The 23594-nt window shown below is 50.0% G+C and overlaps 1 protein-coding gene across 2 annotated transcripts in view; it reads left to right on the plus strand.

Moving 5' to 3' along the window:
• The window catches only part of GPR142 (G protein-coupled receptor 142), a 91691-nt gene extending 69319 nt beyond the window's left edge, over positions 1-22372 (plus strand). For both annotated transcript variants that reach the window (XM_075347904.1, XM_075347905.1), the window contains exon 4: positions 21229-22372. In XM_075347904.1, the coding sequence (XP_075204019.1) occupies positions 21229-22103 (875 nt within the window). In that variant the 3' untranslated portion in view covers positions 22104-22372. The remainder of the gene's footprint in view (positions 1-21228) is intronic.
• Positions 22373-23594: the final 1222 nt, after the last annotated feature.

The following is a 23594-nucleotide window of genomic DNA, read 5'->3' on the forward strand; positions in this document are numbered from 1 at the left end:
CAGGTTTTTGTGGGCCCCGGGCGGAAGAGTCCCAGTGGGCCCCATAAACACGCAGACACACATACATACACACACACACACACACACGTACATATACATATTTAAAGACAAACTCACAAAAATACATATAAACAGACAAATCTATACAGTCATATACACTGACATACATAGATACACATCATACATGCATACATACAGAGACACACTGCTATGCTGCATACATACATATAGACAGACACACACATACTGCTCTGCTACATACATACATACACACACATACTGCTCTGCATGCATACATACATATAGACAGACACACACACACACTGCTCTGCTACATACATACATATAGACAGACACACACATACTGCTCTGCTGCATACATACATACAGACACACTGCTCTGCTGCATACATACATACAGACACACATATTCTGCTTTGCTGCATGCATACATATAGACAGACGCACTGCTCTGCTGCATACATACATACAGACACACACACACTGCTCTGCTACATACATACATATAGACAGACACACACATACTGCTCTGCTGCATACATACATACATACAGACACACTGCTCTGCTGCATACATACATACAGACACACTGCTCTGCTGCATACATACATACAGACACACATATACTGCTCTGCTGCATGCATACATACAGACACATACATACTGCTCTGCTGCATACATACATACAGAGAGACACGCATACTGCTCTGCTGCATACATACATGCATACATACAGACACACACATACTGCTCTGCTGTATATATACATACATACAGACAGACACGCATACTGCTCTGCTGCATATATACATACATACATACATACAGACACGCATACTGCTCTGCTGCATATATACATACATACATACAGACACGCATACTGCTCTGCTGCATATATACATACATACATACAGACACGCATACTGCTCTGCTGCATATATACATACATACATACAGACACGCATACTGCTCTGCTGCATATATACATACATACATACAGACACACATACTGCTCTGCTGCATATATACATACATACATACAGACACGCATACTGCTCTGCTGCATGCATACATACATACACACAGACACGCATACTGCTCTGCTGCATATATACATACATACATACATACAGACACGCATACTGCTCTGCTGCATATATACATACATACATACAGACACGCATACTGCTCTGCTGCATATATACATACATACATACATACAGACACGCATACTGCTCTGCTGCATATATACATACATACATACATACAGACACGCATACTGCTCTGCTGCATATATACATACATACATACATACATACATACATACAGACACGCATACTGCTCTGCTGCATACATACATACAGACACACATATACTGCTCTGCTGCATGCATACATATAGACAGACGCACTGCTCTGCTGCATACATACATACAGACACACACTGCTCTGCTACATACATACATATAGACAGACACACACATACTGCTCTGCTGCATACATACATACATACAGACACACTGCTCTGCTGCATACATACATACAGACACACTGCTCTGCTGCATACATACATACAGACACACATATACTGCTCTGCTGCTTGCATACATACAGACACATACATACTGCTCTGCTGCATACATACATACAGAGAGACACGCATACTGCTCTGCTGCATACATACATGCATACATACAGACACACACATACTGCTCTGCTGTATATATACATACATACAGACAGACACGCATACTGCTCTGCTGCATATATACATACATACATACATACAGACACGCATACTGCTCGGCTGCAGATATACATACATACATACATACAGACACGCATACTGCTCTGCTGCATATATACATACATACATACAGACACGCATACTGCTCTGCTGCATATATACATACATACATACAGACACGCATACTGCTCTGCTGCATATATACATACATACAAACAGACACGCATACTGCTCTGCTGCATATATACATACATACATACAGACACGCATACTGCTCTGCTGCATGCATACATACATACATACAGACACGCATACTGCTCTGCTGCATATATACATACATACATACAGACATGCATACTGCTCTGCTGCATATATACATACATACATACAGACACGCATACTGCTGCATATATACATACATACATACAGACACGCATACTGCTCTGCTGCATGCATACATACATACACACAGACACGCATACTGCTCTGCTGCATATATACATACATACATACATACAGACACGCATACTGCTCTGCTGCATATATACATACATACATACAGACACGCATACTGCTCTGCTGCATATATACATACATACATACAGACACGCATACTGCTCTGCTGCATATATACATACATACATACATACAGACACGCATACTGCTCTGCTGCATATATACATACATACATACATACAGACACGCATACTGCTCTGCTGCATATATACATACATACATACATACAGACACGCATACTGCTCTGCTGCATATATACATACATACATACATACAGACACGCATACTGCTCTGCTGCATATATACATACATACATACATACACGCATACTGCTCTGCTGCATATATACATACATACATACATACATACAGACACGCATATGTCGCGGGCGGGGAGGAGGGTGTCAGCACACCGCGCTCACCCCTTCTGCTCGGGTCCGGCAGCTGCTCAGTGGTGGCTCGAGCGGTGGGCCGGATCCCGGGGTTTCTCGAGCGACACTCCTCGCCCGTGAGTGAAAGGGGGTTGTTGGGTGGTTGGGTGTGGGGGTTGTTATAGTTTGTGACGCCACCCACGGTTGTGGTGATTTCACCACCGCTGCTCAATATGGGGATCCCGGGGATGGTGATGCGGAGCAGCCAGTTGTTGTGTTGCCCCTCCGTGGGTAAGGGTTGGTGATCCCGGGGCCCGGTGATGGAGAAGTAGGTGCGGGGCCTGATGGGCGCAGGGACGCGGGGGCAGCGCTGTGCCTTGCGGCACTGTGGTACTCACTCAGCCTGAGACACGGACACAGTTTGTACGGTAAACCAAACAGCTGGTAGGATGGTCCCACAGACGGCTGCACCTGCACTCCCGATAGGTGACGGTGATGTCCCTCTTCCTTGCACCTATGTTTGACTTGTGGTAGCGGTGGATTCCCTCCGGTTACCCGCTCCCCGACTGCAATCTGGGCCGGAGGAGCTCTACACTTTGCCCGCAGGCGCTGGCCCTGAGAAACTGGTGCCGTGGCGGTGGCGGTGTCTCTTCAATACGGGTTGGGCTGTTGCCTTCAATCGGGACTTGGTTGTTGGGGGATCTGCGTCCCCGTCACTGACGGATTCGGCAAATTTGGCGACTCCTAGCCTTGCCGGGGTCCGAGAGGCCCCTGCCCTGGTGCTGACTGTCCTTCGGAACACTGCTCCAGACCTCCGGGCACACAGCCAACGGGGTCCTTCCAGGAACTTCCAAACGGTCCCCCTCCAGACAGTCACTGCCGTCGCTGACCTTGCTGTTCTGGCCCTACACAAAGCTGGACCCTTCAGGCTTTCTTTCTTTGCTGTCACTTTACTTGCTTTCCTCCTTTTCCACTTTTCTGCTTTCACTTTCTTAACTCCTCTACTTAGCTCCTCACACTAGCCCTGCCTGGGCTTCACTGCCTGGTTACTTCCTGCCTCCAGAGTTGTGAGCTCCTCGGTGGGCGGAGCCAACTGCCTGGCCCACCCCCTGGTGTGCATCATCAAACTCCTGGAGGAAGGCAACAAGGATTTGTGGTTAGCATGATGTGCCTACCTGGAGTATGGGGTGTGATGGTGTTGTGACCCGTGTCCCCTGGCTTGCCCAGGGCGACACATTCCCCCTTAGCAAAATGCAGACCGTCCGCGGGCTGCCGTCCTACACCGGTTTTATTTTTCTGTAAAAAGGGGTAACAAGGTTAAACAAACATAAATAACATTTTTAATCAAAACTCTTCCCAAGACGGGAGGCACATTTACTTTAACGTTGCAACGGTTTACGGTCACGGTTTCCGCTCTCTCCCACCCAAGCAACCTGGCCCTGATGCTGCCCCTAAAACCCAGGCAGCACCCCTTGACCCACAGTCCAGCACAAGTTACCCGAGCGGGATCTGTCCTTCCCCTCCAGAGGGTGGCCACCGGTTCCTTTGGTGGCTGGGCCCTGGCCTGCTCCGCTCAGGGCCCTCCCTCCAACCTGCCTCTCCGGAGACGGTATTGCGGAAACGGTAACGGTAACCAACATATTTACAAGCCACTTAATGTTTGTGGTGCCCTGCAAGTTCACGGGCTTGTCCATGGATAGTTCCCATGCAAAACTTAAACGGTCCCCACGGGGACAACGGTGCCGGCTCCTGCCGGTTCAATCACAAGGCAAATCAGGTGAAAAACTCGGTTATTTTCATTTTCTTATCATTCTTTCTGCAAACTTTCAAACAAACTTGAACTCACTGGTGGTCCCAACGGGGACTGCTGCTACGGGCACCCACGGCCCTACTCCGGTCCTCCAGGCTCCAGTGCTCCTTCCAAGGGAGGGGGCGCGGCGCTTGCTAGGGCCTCTGGGCTGCCCTTCAATCTAGCGTCCAGCGCAAACCACCCTCGCTCCCCAAAGAACCGAGTGTACTGTACTATATCACCCGGCATCAGATTACGGCCAGGATGCTCCTCGGGCAGGTGGGCATTCACATCCCGCCGGGCTACAAAAACTTCGGCCTCCAGGCCCGGCTCGTAGATGAACCCGTAGCCCCGGCGGACATCAAATCGCCTCACCTGCCCCACGTACAACGGTCCTCGGGCACGGGAGGTTGCCCGCCGGAGGTGCTCCTTCTCTCGGATCGCTCTGGCCACCAGTTCGGCCTTTTTCTGCTCCCTCTCGGCGATCTCCAGGCCCAGCGGTACCGGCTCCCTATCCCAGTATGGCGCTGCCGCCAGCGCCGGCGCACGGGTCGGGCCCCGCGGGACATCCATAACGTTACCCACTGTCAGGATGGTGGGCGGCGTATCCCGCGGTGTCATGGCCTTGGGCGCTGCCTTGCAGCAACAACCCGGCGCCACCTCAGCCGAGGTGTGGGGGATGGGCATAGGGGCTTTCCGCTGCCGGGCCTTGGGCTCGGAACGGGTCATCGGCTCCGGCTCGGGGAGTTTTTCAAGGGATGCCTCCGGTTCTACTTTCGGCGTCTTCCACGGTAACACCTCCGGTGTGCCGCGGGCTCCGGTTACAGGTCGGCCCGCCTGGGCGGGGACGCTGGGTACTGCTACCGGTTGCGGTGGTAGCAGGCCTAGTGGCGGGGTCACGGCCTCCGGGACGGGTGGCGAGGGAGGCAACGGGGGGAGAGGGCTTGGACCGGGCCCCACAGCCGCGATGACCGGCCCTTCAAGGGCATCGGGACGTGGGTCACTCACCCTCCCTTTCTCCGCCTCCTCCTCGCGTCTCCGCACGGTGGCTACAACGTCCGCCATGTCGGCCTCCCACTCCTCCATGAAGAGCTTCATCCTGACCTGCAGCCTTTGATAGAGCTGCGCGGTTCGGATCTCCACCCACGCCGCGGTTCCAGGCGCGGGGGCTACGGTGTCGCGGGACGGCATCCACATGATGGCTTCTCTGTTTGCTTCCAGGAACGGTATATTTGCAGAGTCCTGGCGTCCCTGCTTTTATAGCCGCAGCTACATGCGTCAAACCGCCATCGCGTCCCCCTTAGCTCTTTCCGGCCCCTCCTCTCTCGGGGCGGAGTTTTGGCCTTCGCGCCTCTACTGCTCGAGAAGACGCTCGAGCGGGAACTTTTCGCGCCAAAGATGGCGGCTTCTGAAATTTTCCTGCCGGATGCCTCCGGCGGTAACAAGGCGCACCTCTACCTGACGGCAGAGCGGTAAGATCCTGTTCGTGACGCCAAGTTGTCGCGGGCGGGGAGGAGGGTGTCAGCACACCGCGCTCACCCCTTCTGCTCGGGTCCGGCAGCTGCTCAGTGGTGGCTCGAGCGGTGGGCCGGATCCCGGGGTTTCTCGAGCGACACTCCTCGCCCGTGAGTGAAAGGGGGTTGTTGGGTGGTTGGGTGTGGGGGTTGTTATAGTTCGTGACGCCACCCACGGTTGTGGTGATTTCACCACCGCTGCTCAATATGAGGATCCCGGGGATGGTGATGCGGAGCAGCCAGTTGTTGTGTTGCCCCTCCGTGGGTAGGGGTTGGTGATCCCGGGGCCCGGTGATGGAGAAGTAGGTGCGGGGCCTGATGGGCGCAGGGACGCGGGGGCAGCGCTGTGCCTTGCGGCACTGTGGTACTCACTCAGCCTGAGACACGGACACAGTTTGTACGATAAACCAAACGGCTGGTAGGACGGTCCCACAGACGGCTGCACCTGCACTCCCGATAGGTGACGGTGATGTCCCTCTTCCTTGCACCTATGTTTGACTTGTGGTAGCGGTGGATTCCCTCCGGTTACCCGCTCCCCGACTGCAATCTGGGCCGGAGGAGCTCTACACTTTGCCCGCAGGCGCTGGCCCTGAGAAACTGGTGCCGTGGCGGTGGCGGTGTCTCTCCAATACGGGTTGGGCTGTAGCCTTCAATCGGGACTTAGTTGTTGGGGGATCTGCGTCCCCGTCACTGACGGATTCGGCAAATTTGGCGACTCCTAGCCTTGCCGGGGTCCGAGAGGCCCCTGCCCTGGTGCTGACTGTCCTTCGGAACACTGCTCCAGACCTCCGGGCACACAGCCAACGGGGTCCTTCCAGGAACTTCCAAACGGTCCCCCTCCAGACAGTCACTGCCGTCGCTGACCTTGCTGTTCTGGCCCTACACAAAGCTGGACCCTTCAGGCTTTCTTTCTTTGCTGTCACTTTACTTGCTTTCCTCCTTTTCCACTTTTCTGCTTTCACTTTCTTAACTCCTCTACTTAGCTCCTCACACTAGCCCTGCCTGGGCTTCACTGCCTGGTTACTTCCTGCCTCCAGAGTTGTGAGCTCCTCGGTGGGCGGAGCCAACTGCCTGGCCCACCCCCTGGTGTGCATCATCAAACTCCTGGAGGAAGGCAACAAGGATTTGTGGTTAGCATGATGTGCCTACCTGGAGTGTGGGGTGTGATGGTGTTGTGACCCGTGTCCCCTGGCTTGCCCAGGGCGACACATTCCCCCTTAGCAAAATGCAGACCGTCCGCGGGCTGCCGTCCTACACCGGTTTTATTTTTCTGTAAAAAGGGGTAACAAGGTTAAACAAACATAAATAACATTTTTAATCAAAACTCTTCCCAAGACGGGAGGCACATTTACTTTAACGTTGCAACGGTTTACGGTCACGGTTTCCGCTCTCTCCCACCCAAGCAACCTGGCCCTGATGCTGCCCCTAAAACCCAGGCAGCACCCCTTGACCCACAGTCCAGCACAAGTTACCCGAGCGGGATCTGTCCTTCCCCTCCAGAGGGTGGCCACCGGTTCCTTTGGTGGCTGGGCCCTGGCCTGCTCCGCTCAGGGCCCTCCCTCCAACCTGCCTCTCCGGAGACGGTATTGCGGAAACGGTAACGGTAACCAACATATTTACAAGCCACTTAATGTTTGTGGTGCCCTGCAAGTTCACGGGCTTGTCCATGGATAGTTCCCATGCAAAACTTAAACGGTCCCCACGGGGACAACGGTGCCGGCTCCTGCCGGTTCAATCACAAGGCAAATCAGGTGAAAAACTCGGTTATTTTCATTTTCTTATCATTCTTTCTGCAAACTTTCAAACAAACTTGAACTCACTGGTGGTCCCAACGGGGACTGCTGCTACGGGCACCCACGGCCCTACTCCGGTCCTCCAGGCTCCAGTGCTCCTTCCAAGGGAGGGGGCGCGGCGCTTGCTAGGGCCTCTGGGCTGCCCTTCAATCTAGCGTCCAGCGCAAACCACCCTCGCTCCCCAAAGAACCGAGTGTACTGTACTATATCACCCGGCATCAGATTACGGCCAGGATGCTCCTCGGGCAGGTGGGCATTCACATCCCGCCGGGCTACAAAAACTTCGGCCTCCAGGCCCGGCTCGTAGATGAACCCGTAGCCCCGGCGGACATCAAATCGCCTCACCTGCCCCACGTACAACGGTCCTCGGGCACGGGAGGTTGCCCGCCGGAGGTGCTCCTTCTCTCGGATCGCTCTGGCCACCAGTTCGGCCTTTTTCTGCTCCCTCTCGGCGATCTCCAGGCCCAGCGGTACCGGCTCCCTATCCCAGTATGGCGCTGCCGCCAGCGCCGGCGCACGGGTCGGGCCCCGCGGGACATCCATAACGTTACCCACTGTCAGGATGGTGGGCGGCGTATCCCGCGGTGTCATGGCCTTGGGCGCTGCCTTGCAGCAACAACCCGGCGCCACCTCAGCCGAGGTGTGGGGGATGGGCATAGGGGCTTTCCGCTGCCGGGCCTTGGGCTCGGAACGGGTCATCGGCTCCGGCTCGGGGAGTTTTTCAAGGGATGCCTCCGGTTCTACTTTCGGCGTCTTCCACGGTAACACCTCCGGTGTGCCGCGGGCTCCGGTTACAGGTCGGCCCGCCTGGGCGGGGACGCTGGGTACTGCTACCGGTTGCGGTGGTAGCAGGCCTAGTGGCGGGGTCACGGCCTCCGGGACGGGTGGCGAGGGAGGCAACGGGGGGAGAGGGCTTGGACCGGGCCCCACAGCCGCGATGACCGGCCCTTCAAGGGCATCGGGACGTGGGTCACTCACCCTCCCTTTCTCCGCCTCCTCCTCGCGTCTCCGCACGGTGGCTACAACGTCCGCCATGTCGGCCTCCCACTCCTCCATGAGGAGCTGCATCCTGACCTGCAGCCTTTGATAGAGCTGCGCGGTTCGGATCTCCACCCACGCCGCGGTTCCAGGCGCGGGGGCTACGGTGTCGCGGGACGGCATCCACATGATGGCTTCTCTGTTTGCTTCCAGGAACGGTATATTTGCAGAGTCCTGGCGTCCCTGCTTTTATAGCCGCAGCTACATGCGTCAAACCGCCATCGCGTCCCCCTTAGCTCTTTCCGGCCCCTCCTCTCTCGGGGCGGAGTTTTGGCCTTCGCGCCTCTACTGCTCGAGAAGACGCTCGAGCGGGAACTTTTCGCGCCAAAGATGGCGGCTTCTGAAATTTTCCTGCCGGATGCCTCCGGCGGTAACAAGGCGCACCTCTACCTGACGGCAGAGCGGTAAGATCCTGTTCGTGACGCCAAGTTGTCGCGGGCGGGGAGGAGGGTGTCAGCACACCGCGCTCACCCCTTCTGCTCGGGTCCGGCAGCTGCTCAGTGGTGGCTCGAGCGGTGGGCCGGATCCCGGGGTTTCTCGAGCGACACTCCTCGCCCGTGAGTGAAAGGGGGTTGTTGGGTGGTTGGGTGTGGGGGTTGTTATAGTTCGTGACGCCACCCACGGTTGTGGTGATTTCACCACCGCTGCTCAATATGAGGATCCCGGGGATGGTGATGCGGAGCAGCCAGTTGTTGTGTTGCCCCTCCGTGGGTAGGGGTTGGTGATCCCGGGGCCCGGTGATGGAGAAGTAGGTGCGGGGCCTGATGGGCGCAGGGACGCGGGGGCAGCGCTGTGCCTTGCGGCACTGTGGTACTCACTCAGCCTGAGACACGGACACAGTTTGTACGATAAACCAAACGGCTGGTAGGACGGTCCCACAGACGGCTGCACCTGCACTCCCGATAGGTGACGGTGATGTCCCTCTTCCTTGCACCTATGTTTGACTTGTGGTAGCGGTGGATTCCCTCCGGTTACCCGCTCCCCGACTGCAATCTGGGCCGGAGGAGCTCTACACTTTGCCCGCAGGCGCTGGCCCTGAGAAACTGGTGCCGTGGCGGTGGCGGTGTCTCTCCAATACGGGTTGGGCTGTAGCCTTCAATCGGGACTTGGTTGTTGGGGGATCTGCGTCCCCGTCACTGACGGATTCGGCAAATTTGGCGACTCCTAGCCTTGCCGGGGTCCGAGAGGCCCCTGCCCTGGTGCTGACTGTCCTTCGGAACACTGCTCCAGACCTCCGGGCACACAGCCAACGGGGTCCTTCCAGGAACTTCCAAACGGTCCCCCTCCAGATAGTCACCGCCGTCGCTGACCTTGCTGTTCTGGCCCTACACAAAGCTGGACCCTTCAGGCTTTCTTTCTTTGCTGTCACTTTACTTGCTTTCCTCCTTTTCCACTTTTCTGCTTTCACTTTCTTAACTCCTCTACTTAGCTCCTCACACTAGCCCTGCCTGGGCTTCACTGCCTGGTTACTTCCTGCCTCCAGAGTTGTGAGCTCCTCGGTGGGCGGAGCCAACCGCCTGGCCCACCCCCTGGTGTGCATCATCAAACTCCTGGAGGAAGGCAACAAGGATTTGTGGTTAGCATGATGTGCCTACCTGGAGTGTGGGGTGTGATGGTGTTGTGACCCGTGTCCCCTGGCTTGCCCAGGGCGACACACATACTGCTCTGCGGGGCCCACACACGCGGCTCCGGGGGCCACACACGCACGGGGGGACAGGGAGGGGCGGGGAGGGAGTGATGTCCCACATACTGATCAGGTCATGGTGCAGATGGGGCCCACACAGCGCTGGAGGGAAGCGATGTGCTGGGGGTCGCTGGCTGGCACTGTGACTCCTTCATCTGTGGGACCGAGCAGGACGCCGGGCGGTAGCTCCGCCCACAGATGATGCTCAATGCAGGAGAACACAGTGAAAGCTGTGGTCTGCGGGCCTTAAAGGGCCGGCAGCCACAGTTTCCAGTGACAAGGACTGCGGTCCCCGGAACTCGGCCCGGGGGCAGCAGAACTGACGAGGCCGAGTGGGCCCCCCCAGCTCTCCAGGGCCCCGGCATTTGCCCGGGTATGCCGCGTGCTGACGCCGGCCCTGGGTTGCATCATTGTTTTTTTTAGCATTTATTATTATTCATGACTTCCACTAATGTAGCCAAGCGTCTTCTAAATGTAATTTTCCATCGAGAAGAGGTAAGTAGCATTGTCCTTCAAAAATGGCCCTAATGAGCGTATGATCAAGCCGAGTGTGCACAAATGTTCTCAAGCTATTTGCCATCCTTATATGGGCACACGGTCTTGGACATTGGTTATCTCTGTGTGTATTTACTTTACAAAACGTCCAGACTGGCCCATAGCTGTATCTCCATAGTGAATAGTGCCGACGTGACAATGATCACAGTTCCAACAGATGCTCTATGTTACCTCAGTGTACCGAAGCTACAATGGTGGAAATGGATGAGTATGGATGTTAATGCTTGGACACACACTTATCTTACAGTAATTTGTACTAGAAGACTATATCAGCATTAAACTATTTTTTGCTGAATATATAATTGTTCCTGTGACGCCCTTGCCTATCAGGTCGTCACAAGGGTGCCGTGCAATCTACCCTTATGCATGGTATCCGCTCCTCCTTGGTTACGGGTCCTGTCCCTTTGGTGTTGCTAAGAACAGGTATACACAAATCCTGAGGAACACTCTGCACCACCCACCAAAGACCTATTAGGTAGCCTGAGGTGAATAGGGCCACCCAGATGGAGGGATAGTAGAAGGAGGGCCAGAAGTGTCAGTTGTAGTCAGAGAGTGTCAGTGAGCAGTGACAGGAAAAGGTCACGCTGCAGAGCTGGGCTCCTGTACCCGTCCCAGGTGCCAGACGTTGGCCTGGCCTGGAAGGAGCTGGAACCCCGGTTGTAGGGGGTAGTGGCAGGGGGTATGGTACTGCCACGGAGGGCAGTTCGACCGCCTTGTGCTACAACCGGGCAGGGGTACGTGGACCCTAGGCTGGGAAGTAGCTTTATGCAGCCCAGTAATTCACCCGACGAGGACGGAATATTCATGAACCGCTCTCCACCCGCTAGAAAATCGGGGTACTAGCGCAACAAGGGGGATAGGACTTCCCAAATCCGTCCAGAAAATCCCAAGCGTGAACCCTGAGAGCAGGCTCACCTTGCTACCCACGCAGGTGAGTGGGACCTGAGTAGTTTTAGGCAAAAGGGATCCACCAAGACTAAATACAGTGCCAAGGGACAAGGCTTCAGACCAACCAGCAATGCCAAGAGGGCACGGACCCAGCGTGTTCGAACTAAAGCTGCAGGGCATTCAAGACTTTGGTTTACCTGGTGTCAGCGTCAGCATCTCTGGACTGTGTGAGTACGTTGTGCCCCTTTGTTTCCAACGAGTCCCCAGCCTGCCATCACCGAGCCCCGGAACACCTTCCCCTGCCCACGGAGGGGTTAACATCACCAGCTGCCATTCCATCGCTCCCGGGCGCTCTCCCTCTCTCCTAAACGCAGCAGCGGTGGTATCCCATTTTACCACGACCCGTGGGTGGCGTCACGAACACTATCCAATCCACCCTTTCTACTCTTTTTTCATTTTGAGCAGCCGCGCGACCCCGCCTCGGGTCCGGAGATCCCTCGAGCCACTGTGGCTCCGGATCCGAGCAGCCCGTTGGCTGTCGCAGGGGCGGCACATTCCTATTGTACAGTATAAAACTATAGTCTATGACTGGCCCTTCTTGGTCAGATCTCGAGGTTTAATAGGCAGGAGGTTTTGTGTCCAAATAGATGGGCACCTCAGCTCCAGCCTATTCACATACATCATGGAAGAAGCCCGTCCATCCATGTTGTAATCACTTCTACAGGAGTTTATGATAAGTTACTAGTGAGATACTGTAAAAAAAAAAGGTTCCTGTCATGATTGTTTCCCAGTATGGGAGACTTGTGACAGGTTTTGAAACCTGAGTCTCCTTTTGTAATGAAGGACTCTTCATTTTAAATGTGTTTCCTTTTTCTTTCTTTTGGTGCATTAGGGGTTAATGTCAGTTTTGCTGTTAGCAGCTCTTTTGTAGTTCTGTTCAGGGGAAGCTACTCTGTGACCAGGCCCATCTCCTTCAAATAGTCACATGCCCCATCAGCTTACACTGGTGATAGAATCTCATTCTGTTCAGCCGCCTGGGTGAAAGGAGCTGTTGGAGTAATGACTGCTGCCTAGCCATCTGCAGCCTAGGAGTCTGACTGCAGCTGTGAAGATGCTATTGTTATCCTTTCCCCCCCCCCTGTCTTTCCTTCCCTTTGTGATTATTAGTGCAATGGTGAGAATAGCCTTCTTGCAGGCCTACACACTAATACGGGTGAGGTTAGGGAAAGCAAGGGCCAAGGTATCCTGCTTGGCGACGGTGTGAACAAACGCGTATCCTGAAGGCTAGAGAGCTCAGGGTACAGCTGCAGGTTTGTGCAGGAGGTGTCCCATCACCCCTCTTCCTAGCACCAAGGCCCACTGTTGTTCTGGTGTCCCTTGCGTTCCCTTGTTTGTTGGATTGTGCGCCAGACATCCGTAGGTCGTTACACCATTGTTACGCAATATATTCGGACATGTCACTCTAAGCTGGACAGTTCCCTAGTTTTTATGCAATGCCCACTCTTCCTCAGAGAAAAAAGGAAGAAAATTTGGCAAACCAACTGACCTCACTAAATGCACATATACTTTAGCTTTACAATGTTAGGGCATTAATGTTAGGCAGATTTTCACATTAGCAAGACTGCACCAACTGCGGACCAAATGAAAAAAACTGAGGTCACCATAATGTTCCACCAAATGAGGCCTAGATTACCATAGAAATGTACAGTGTACCTGAACTTAGATCATTCATTATACATTTATATTGGGCTTGGGCTGTCACATCCTGACTCTTTGGGCTCCCTTCCACAATGGCTTGTTTTTGGATTGTGCATTGCATTGCCTTGTTTTAGTGTCTCCTAGTTCCATCTTAGATCTCGTCAGTCACTGTTCCTAAAACCTGCTGGTTATATTTGAACCTTCTTGTTCTGACTGAGGCCTGGACCTAATATCTTGTGTTTTTGTTCAAGACCTGCTTGTGAAAGCTGCATATGGAATCTCTTGGTTCCAACCCTAGCCTAGTCCTGGACTTTGGTGCTGACATTGCCTTGTTCCATCCTGGTCTACTCCTGTTCCTAATTTCAACCTTAGCCTAGTCTCTGGATCATCTTTCTGGCATTTTGTTTCAGTTCCTAGTCTATATTTAGTTTCCGTGTTTCTCATTCCAGAATCTTTTTTGTTCTCCATGTTACTTTAATTTCTAGTCTCTTCCTGGACTCCTTTTGTTACGTGTTTGAGAAGGTTCCATAGAGCTGCTCCATTCGCCATGTCTGGTCCTGTTTCTGTCGTATCATCACTGTTGCATCAGGCAGCCAAGTTGTCACTATGGGGACCTCAACCTGGAAAATGTCCTGCAAAAAGTCTGTACCTCCTTGAGGGGAAAAAGAGGAGTCCTTATTTTTTGGACTCCAGTCTAACCATAGCAAAATCATTTTCAGTTTAAGGATCTTCTTTCTAAATCTCAAGAACTGTATAAATTACAACATGGATCCAATGATCTGAAGTTAAATCAACATAGGTTTCTACTAAACTGAACTTGCAAATTCATAAAATCTCAGTAACTCAAACGTAGATCACGATAATAAAATTCCACTGGACTAAATGTAGAATACCATAGTTTTCCATTAAATCTAACCTAAATCACTATAGGGTGCATTAAGTCAACTAAAGGCTGGATTCTTGACACAGTAGAATATGTGTATATAAATTTATATATATATATATATATATATATATATATATATATATATATATATATACTAGCTGTACTACCCGGCTTCGCCCGGGTTAATAACTGCTGTTAAAATAGAATGTATTAACAAAAATGTATTCTGCACACAAAAACCACAAAACAAATAGATAGAAATGTAATTATTAAAAGGCAAAAACTAAGCTAATAGAAGTATTTCACAACATATATTTCAACACCACAACAGATATTCCACACAGATTTAACATCTTATGACCTCACACATACTGAGAATGTCCTTTGTTGCCTATATTAACCAATCCAAGATCAGATTAATTAACTGTAGCAAAATAGAAGCTAAGCTGTGATTGGTTGCTATTGGCAGCCTGATAAATCTCCAGGCAACAGAAAGCCCTCCCCCTGACAGTATATATTAGCTCACACATACACATATAGACAGGTCATGTGACTGACAGCTGCCGTATTTCCTATGTGGTACATTTGTTGTTCTTGTAGGTTGGCTGCTTATTAATCAGATTTTTATTTTTGAAGGATAATACCAGACTTGTGTGTGTTTAGGGTGATTATGTGGTGAGGTTGGTGTATGTGTGGTGAGATGTGTGCTGAGGGTGGTATATGTGTTCAAGTACGTGGTAGTGTGTGGCGCATTTTGTGTGTGTGTTCATATCCCCGAGTGTGGTGAGTATCCCATGCCGGGGCCCCACCTTATCAACTGTACAGTATATACTCTTTGGCGCCATCGCTCTCATTCTTTAAGTCCCCCTTGTTCACATCTGGCAGCTGTCAATTTGCCCCCAACACTTATCATTTCACTTTTTTCCCATTATGTAGATAGGGTCAAAATTGATTGGTAAATTGGAACGCGCGGGGTTAAAATTTCGCCTCACAACATAGCACCCGGCGCTGCCCGGGATAGTAACTGTCTCTCTGTTTCTCTCCCATTTTCTGTCTGTCTCCCCCTCTGTATATATCTCTCTCTGTCTCTCTGTCTCTCTCTCTCTATATCTCTTTGTCTGTCTGTCTCTTTCTCCGTCTGTCTCAATCTCTTTCCCTGTCTGTCTATCTCTTTCCCTGTCTGTCTCTTTCCCTGTCTGTCTATCTCTTTCCCTGTCTATCTATCTCTTTCCCTGTCTGTCTATCTCTTTCCCTGTCTGTCTATCTCTTTCCCTGTCTGTCTATCTCTTTCCCTGTCTGTCTATCTCTTTCCCTGTCTGTCTATCTCTTTCCCTGTCTGTCACTTTCCCTGTCTGTCACTTTCCCTGTCTGTCACTTTCCCTGTCTGTCACTTTCCCTGTCTGTCACTTTCCCTCTCTTTCCCTGTCTGTCTCTTTCCCTGTCAGTCTGTCTCTTTGTGTCTGTCTCTTTGTGTCTGCCTCTTTCCCTGTCTGTGTCTGTCTCTTTCCCTGGCTGCATTGTGACACGCCAACATTCCATATAAGGGCGTGGCTGCGCATTCTTCTGAAGTTCTGGCTGCACTGTGGCTCCCAGCTCCATTCGCTTTAATGGAGGCAGGTTTTTTGGCGAATAACTGTAAAGAGCGGGGTTAAAATTTCCCCTCGAGGGGGAGTTGCTATTTTAATATCCTCCAGTTGTCCTCTACAAATTACGGGTTCTCACTGCGATCCAGAGGGTAGATATGTGATTCTGGAGGGCCAACTGGGGGGATCCCCGCACATACTGGCCAACATTTATGCACCTAATGAAGGGCAGATACGCTTTCTTAAGAAAATACTCGATCTGATAGGCGGACTGGCACCGGCCTCTACGGTGTTGGGGGGAGACTTTAACATCCCTTTTTCGGAGGTGGCTGACAGACTCTCTGTGGGTGGACACCCTCCATCGGGTGCTTTGAAAAATTTGTCCCGGGACTTTCGGAGGCTCATTAGATCAGGGGCTTTATACGACGCTTGGAGGGTGGACCACCCGGGAGAGAAGGCCTTTTCCTTCTACTCGCATCCGCATCAGACGCACACCAGAATAGACTATTTTTTCATTGACTCACAGCTGCTGGGGCGTCTTGAGAGGGTGGAAATGGGATCCATTACGTGGTCAGACCATTCCCCACTCATAATGGACTTCAAGAAAGATGGTCCTCGACCTAGGCCTCAGCATTGGCGCCTTAATGAATCTCTGATCAAAAATCCCGACACTAGGGCCTTTTTAAATAAGCAACTGGTCGAATTCTTTCAGTTGAACACGGGCACGGTCACGTCGCCGGCAACACTCTGGGAAGCTCACAAGGCAGTGATGAGGGGACTATGCATTAGAGAGGGCGCCAGGGCTAAAAAGAATGCCACAAGCCAGCGGGACTCTATAACGGCCCATCTTAAGCTACAGGAGGGGAGACTGGCGGCTGCCCCATCACTGACTATTCTTAGGAGAGTCATCAGCCTTAGGGAAAAGTTGAGAGACTTGGCAATTGGCAGAGCAGAAAAATTGCTAACCTTTTCCAAACAAAGATACTATGAAAGGAGTAATAAGGCTCATACCTTACTCGCCAGGCAGCTTAAGGAGCGCGCTACATCCTCATGCCCTCAGGCTCTGCGCGACGAAAAGGGCACTATCCACTATCACCCCGCTTCAATAGCTGACATTTTTTTCAATTACTACAACAAGCTTTATAACCTTCCGGCTCCCCCGGGCATGGCTTCGCGCGGGGCTGGGGCACTTGGGGACTATTTTTCGGCCCTTGAGCTCCCTTCACTGCCTTGCAGAGCAGCCGCGGCTTTGAATGAAGAGATTACTACAGAGGAACTGGAGCAAGTTCTGGAAGCCCTGCCTGGCGGGAAGTCACCGGGCCCGGACGGCTTTACTTATTTTTATTACAAGGTGTTTGCGGCGGAGCTCCTCCCACACATGGCCGCCTTGTTTAACTCTTTCCTTCAGGGTGACCCTATCCCTCCATCCATGCTACACTCCCATTTAATCCTCCTGCCCAAGCCACCCAGGGACCCATTGGACTGTGCTAATTATAGACCAATAGCCCTTTTGAACTCCGATTTGAAGATGTTCACCAAGCTCTTGGTGGCCAGGCTTAATCGATGGTTGCCCCAACTCGTGTATAAAGACCAGGTGGGTTTTGTCCCTTGCCGTCAGGGGGGGGACAACACCAGGAAGGTCATAGACCTGGTGGATGTGGCAAATCGGACGAAGCAACAGGCGTTGGTGTTGAGTCTAGATGCAGAGAAGGCTTTTGACCGCCTTGCGTGGCCTTTTCTCTTCAAGACAATGGAGGTCTTTGGGATCTCGGGTGGCTTTATGCGGGCCTTGAAGTCCCTGTATAGCGCTCCTACGGCCTCTATCAAACTCCCCCTCCACATCTCTAAGCCTTTTCTCATCTCCAATGGCACCAGGCAGGGGTGCCCCCTGTCCCCCCTCCTTTTTGCGCTATGCATAGAGCCCCTCGCGGCCTCGGTCAGGAGCAACCCAGACATCTCGGGGGTCCTGGTCAGGAATAAACCGTTTAAAATCTCACTTTTTGCCGACGATGTGCTCATTACACTTACTAACATCCATGTGTCCCTTCCAATTTTAATGTGCACCTTGGGTAGGTACGGGAGCCTTTCGGGGTATAAGATCAACTCTAGCAAAACGGAGGCAATGCCCTTGAATCTCGACCCGGTGGCCCTGGATTACCTGCGTTTGAATTTTAAGTTTCGTTGGAAGACAGATGCGGTCAAGTACCTGGGGGTTAACCTCACATCTACTTATGATTCCCTCTATAACCTTAACTTCCCCCCCCTTTTCCGAGAGCTGAGAACTCTTTTGAGCAAGTGGTTGCCCCTCCCTCTTTCGTGGATGGGGCGCATTGCGGCGGTTAAAATGAGCTTGCTCCCAAAATTATTATATTTCTTTGAAACCCTCCCAGTTAAGGTACCAATAAAGGAGCTGAAGTCCCTTCAGGCGGCTATCCTTAGATTTATTTGGTGTAACAAACGTCATAGGGTGGCCAGGGAGGTGTTGATGGCTCGGAGAAACAGGGGGGGGCTTTCTGTCCCGGACATCCTAAAATACTATTGGGCGGCCCATCTTAGGAGGATCCCCTGTTGGGTGTCCCTTTGGGCATACAACAGGTGGACTGAGATTGAAAAACTTTGGCTGGCGCCTATACATCCAAACGCGCTCCTGTGGCCCCCGGCCCGGTGTGATTCGCCCCCCCCTCTTCTTGGACCGATGCAGTTCACTAGGGACCTCTGGGCATTTTGCATTAGAAGATTTCCTTTGGCATCCCCCTGCTCCCCTCTGGTGTCCTTCATATACCAACCCTTGCTCCCAAGCAGTCTGGAGTCGGACATGGTGCACCCCTGGCTCAAGGCAGGTCTATTCAGATTTGCAGACATTATAGATGGAAGTACAATGCAGATCCATTCCTTTGAGTACCTTAGAGATAAATTCTCTCTCTCTAATCGAGAGTTTTTCCAATATCTGCAGATCAGAGACTTGGCTGGCTCCTTGTTTGGCAGGGCAGGGGCCTCGATTCCCACAGATTTTGAGAAAATTTGTAGAAGGGGCACTGATACTAAGGGGCTGATTTCGGAAATTTACATTTTGCTTTCTGATTCACGGGAGGGGCCCGAGGGGTCTTTTCCATACATGCGGAAATGGGAGTCTCTATTGGGAAGGCGGATACTTCCTCAGGAATGGGCAGCAATCTGGGGAAACGCCGCCAAGACGTCAATATGCACACTATATAAGGAAAATATCTATAAAATTTTGCTATTTTGGTACCACACTCCAGATTTCCTTCATGGCATAGACCCCTCCATACCGGCTTGTTGCTGGAGATGCGGGGGAGGCAGGGGCACCATTCTGCACATATTCTGGTCCTGTCCAGGGATAGTCCCCTTCTGGGAGCGGGTTAGAGGGTTGATCCATAAAGTACTATATATAGAGGTTGATCTTGATCCCCTGATCTATGTTCTGGGTCTTGGGAATGGGGGATTGGGAAAAACGGCCTCTAAGCTTTTGTCCCACATCCTTACGGCGGCCAGATGCTTAATTGCAAAGAATTGGAGGCAGCCAGGGACACCCTCACTCCAGAGCCTCAAGTATAGATTACTGGACGTTAGACGCATGGAACATCTCACAGCACTATTGCATGACACAGTTGACCGCTTCCAGGCCGTGTGGGCACCATGGGACTACTTTGCGGGACAGGAGGATCTGTGAGACTGAGGCCTATGGGTCCTATGGAAAGAGCATGGACTCTTGAAACCCTTCCCTCTTCCCTCCTATTTCTCCTCTCCCCTCCTAACCCTCCTCACCTGTCCTGTCATTGTTTGTCTAGGTTCGATAAGAATTGTGAATTTTATGTTTTATTTTATGTATGAAAAACGTAAATTGAAAATCTCAATAAAAATTCAAAGTTTAAAAAAAAAAAATTTCCCCTCGAAACATAGCCTTTGACGCTCTCGGGGTCCAGAAGTGTGAGTGTGCAAAATTTTGTGGCTGTAGCTGTGACGGTGCGGATGCCAATCCCGGACATACACACACATACACACACATACACACACACACATTCAGCTTTATATATTAGATATATATACTTATACAGTGGAACCTTGGATTGAGAGTTACTTGGTTTGAGAGCAAGACTAACAAAACTTTCTAAAAATTTGCAACTTAGTTTAAGAGCAATGATTTGCATTAAGAGCAAATACTCACCGTGCACACTACTGGTTCCGTCCTTTCACCGCTCTCTGACCTGCTCTGGAGGTAACTTTCTGTACATATGTACTATATACTATATACAGTATACCAGTGTACAGTACATACTATATAGCATGTATATCAATTTGCATTTGTGGATACAGTATTGTACTTTCTTTCTGCAAGCCAGTGCAACACATTGCTTGTACTGAAATATATTCCTACCCCACATTTGGCTTAGTTCTGCCCTTATTTTGGGGAGAGTAGATTTGTGGTGTGTTTTTTTGTGAATTGTACTAGAATAAAGGTTGCCATATTTGTACACCATATTTTCTCTCTCTATATACTGTACCTCCTGCACACAAACAATTCTATTGTAAGCTAATGTGGAGTTAAATCTATTTTTATAAGATTTTACTGTATTTGTATTAGTGTACTGTAATAATTTTATATGAATACAGTACATTATATTGTATTACTGTAATAAGTTTGTATAAATATAGTAAATATGTTTGGGTTGTGGAACGAATTATCTGCATTTCAATTATTTCCTAGGGGAAAATTTGCTTTGATATAAGAGTAACTTGGTTTAAGAGCTCACTCTTGGAACTAATTATGCTCGTAATCCAAGGTTTCACTGTATTTCAAAATTAGAAAAACATAGCTACCGTACTTTTTTTTCTAAAAACAGCACCACAGATGTTCATAGGTTTTGTCTGGAATTGCAGTACAGCTCCATTAAAGTAAATGGGGTTGAATTAAAATAACTCACGCAACTTATGGACAAATATGGCCAGCCTTTCTTTTTAGTTTCTTTAGGCATGTGGGATGTTCTTTAGGTATAACTGCTTCTAAGAGATGCATACCACTACATAGATTTTTAGTAATAGCTGGAAATTTACCCAGACAATATGTCAGGCTGTACTTGTAGGATTTTAGATTATTCATAATTTCCATTTTCTTCTCTTCCAACAGTGAACATCCTAACAGCTTTCGCACTCTCAAAACTGGCTTCCAGGACCAAGAAATCCTCCTACTTCTACCTCCTGGCCCTCACCACCTCTGACATCTTGACTCAGATTTTTATCGTCTTTGTAGGCTTCATTCTTCAGACTGCCATCCTCCATCGCAAGGTTCCCAATGCATTCATCCATATGGTCAGTGTCCTTGAGTTCTCCTCCAACCATGCCTCCATCTGGATCACTGTCATCTTAACCATGGACCGATATGTTGCATTGTGTCTTCCCTTACAATATCGCTCTCTCTCCTACCCAGAACGTACACGTAAGATTATCGTAAGTGTTTTTTTAGCCTCCTTTGTGACCGGCATCCCTTTTTACTGGTGGAGTGATGTCTGGAGAGATCCTCAAGCACCAGGTGTGCTGGACCGTGTCCTCAAATGGGTCCATTGTTTCATAATTTACTTCATTCCTTGCACCTTCTTTTTTCTCATCAACACCATAATCATCCTTAGGCTCAGAAGGAAGTCTGAGACCAAAAGGTACAAACTTCGAATAGGCAAGACCACAGCCATACTCATGAGCATCACAACTGTATTTGCTGTGCTATGGGCTCCTAGGACCATAGTCATAATCATTCACATGTATGTCTCCTCTGTCCACAAGGACTGGAGGGTCCACTTGGCTATGGACATTGGAAATATGTTGGCTCTACTCAACACCGCTGTCAATTTCTTCTTGTATTGCTTCGTGAGCAGGAGTTTTCGGGATATGGTCAGGGAGATTGTTGGAATGCAACGACCCAATCGAACATCCGATGGGAAGAAAACACCAAGTGACAACTCTGACTTTTTGAAGCCTCTAGAGGTTCCACAGGCAACAACAATATAAAGCTATGCTGCAACAGAAGATTGTCTGGTTTCCCCATTTAGCACTTGTCCATTATGATTGCATGTCAATCCAAATATGAAAACATGCATGAGGGATGGTTCTTTAAGATCATTCTATATAAAAGTGTAAGATCTCCATATGTCTCCTATGTTTAACGCATATATGATGCCAAATGTGTACGTATGTGCTACAGGAAGGAGGAAACAGGAGAGGTGACCACAGATAGATGATGTGTATGTACGAACAAATAAAGGAAACTATCAGACACAACTGAAATGTTCGACGGCATGATGGCATCTAATGATAATGAGTCAATGACAATGAAAAAATTTTCCTTTTTTTCCCCATCAAATCTGGCAGCCCATAAGTTAGCACCCAGACTACCAGTTATAGACACCCAATGAATATTATGACTTAAAAGGGAATCGGTCAGTAGGATAAAGCTTTCTTTCTAATTGAATACAGGTCAAATAGACTTGAATAACAAGATACCTTGATATTTTAGATCCAATATCTTATTCCACAGAAATAATTTTTCTTAATATGTAAATGATCTGTTAAGATCTATGGGCCAGACATAGATCTCAGTGAGAATCTTCCTCCAGAGCCTATTTTAAATGAAAGGAGATGTTACCAGTGTGAGACATGTAATGACTGACAGTCTGCTCTCCTGATTTACATGTTTCACACTGGTAATGCCCCCCTTTCAATTAAAATAAACTCTGGAGGCATATTCTCAGTGAGATCTGTATCCGGTCCAAAGATCTTAACAATTAGTTTATGTATTAATAAAAACATTCATTACTCTGGAATAAGATATTGGATCACAGTTATAAAGATATAATTTTATTCAACTTTCTATGATCTCCATATAGACAGCCTAGGAGGATTGATCCCATGACAGATTTCCTTTAAAGCCCATATACATAATAAGGTTGGCCCAAAGAGTGCTATTTCAGAGATACCTATAACTCATTTGAATTTTGTGGGGGGGTCTCCAGAAAGTGAAATAAAGCACCCCATATACATTAGGCTAATGGTGGCCATACCCGCCGATATCATCAGATCCTGATGAATGTCTAACGGATAATTGAATGTTGGGAAACTGAAGAAACCGGTATGTCCAATTTAGGATTCCCGATCCTTTTGTTCTCCCGGAGATGAGCACCCATTTCTGGCACCGGCTTTCTCTTAAAGATCACAGCAACACTCGGCAGAGTGAACGCTCCTGTGCATGGGAGACACGGCTGAGACGGCTGTCGCCCAAACCATCGACTGGAAGACAGCCATCTAATGTGTATCAGGTAGTTTGAAGTTAAAAGCCAGATCATTTAGTTCACAGAGAAGATAAACCTTCACAGTCAGAGTAAGGAACCCCAGAGCAGCAATCAAATTGGGTCCCACTCCTAGCACTATATAACATCATAACACGATTGGACGTGCCGCTTTTTTTAATACTGTGTGGTCAATACAGAGGTAGAGTCCTACTTA

This window comes from Anomaloglossus baeobatrachus, chromosome 5, assembly GCF_048569485.1.
Source record: "Anomaloglossus baeobatrachus isolate aAnoBae1 chromosome 5, aAnoBae1.hap1, whole genome shotgun sequence".
Lineage (NCBI taxonomy): Eukaryota > Metazoa > Chordata > Amphibia > Anura > Aromobatidae > Anomaloglossus > Anomaloglossus baeobatrachus.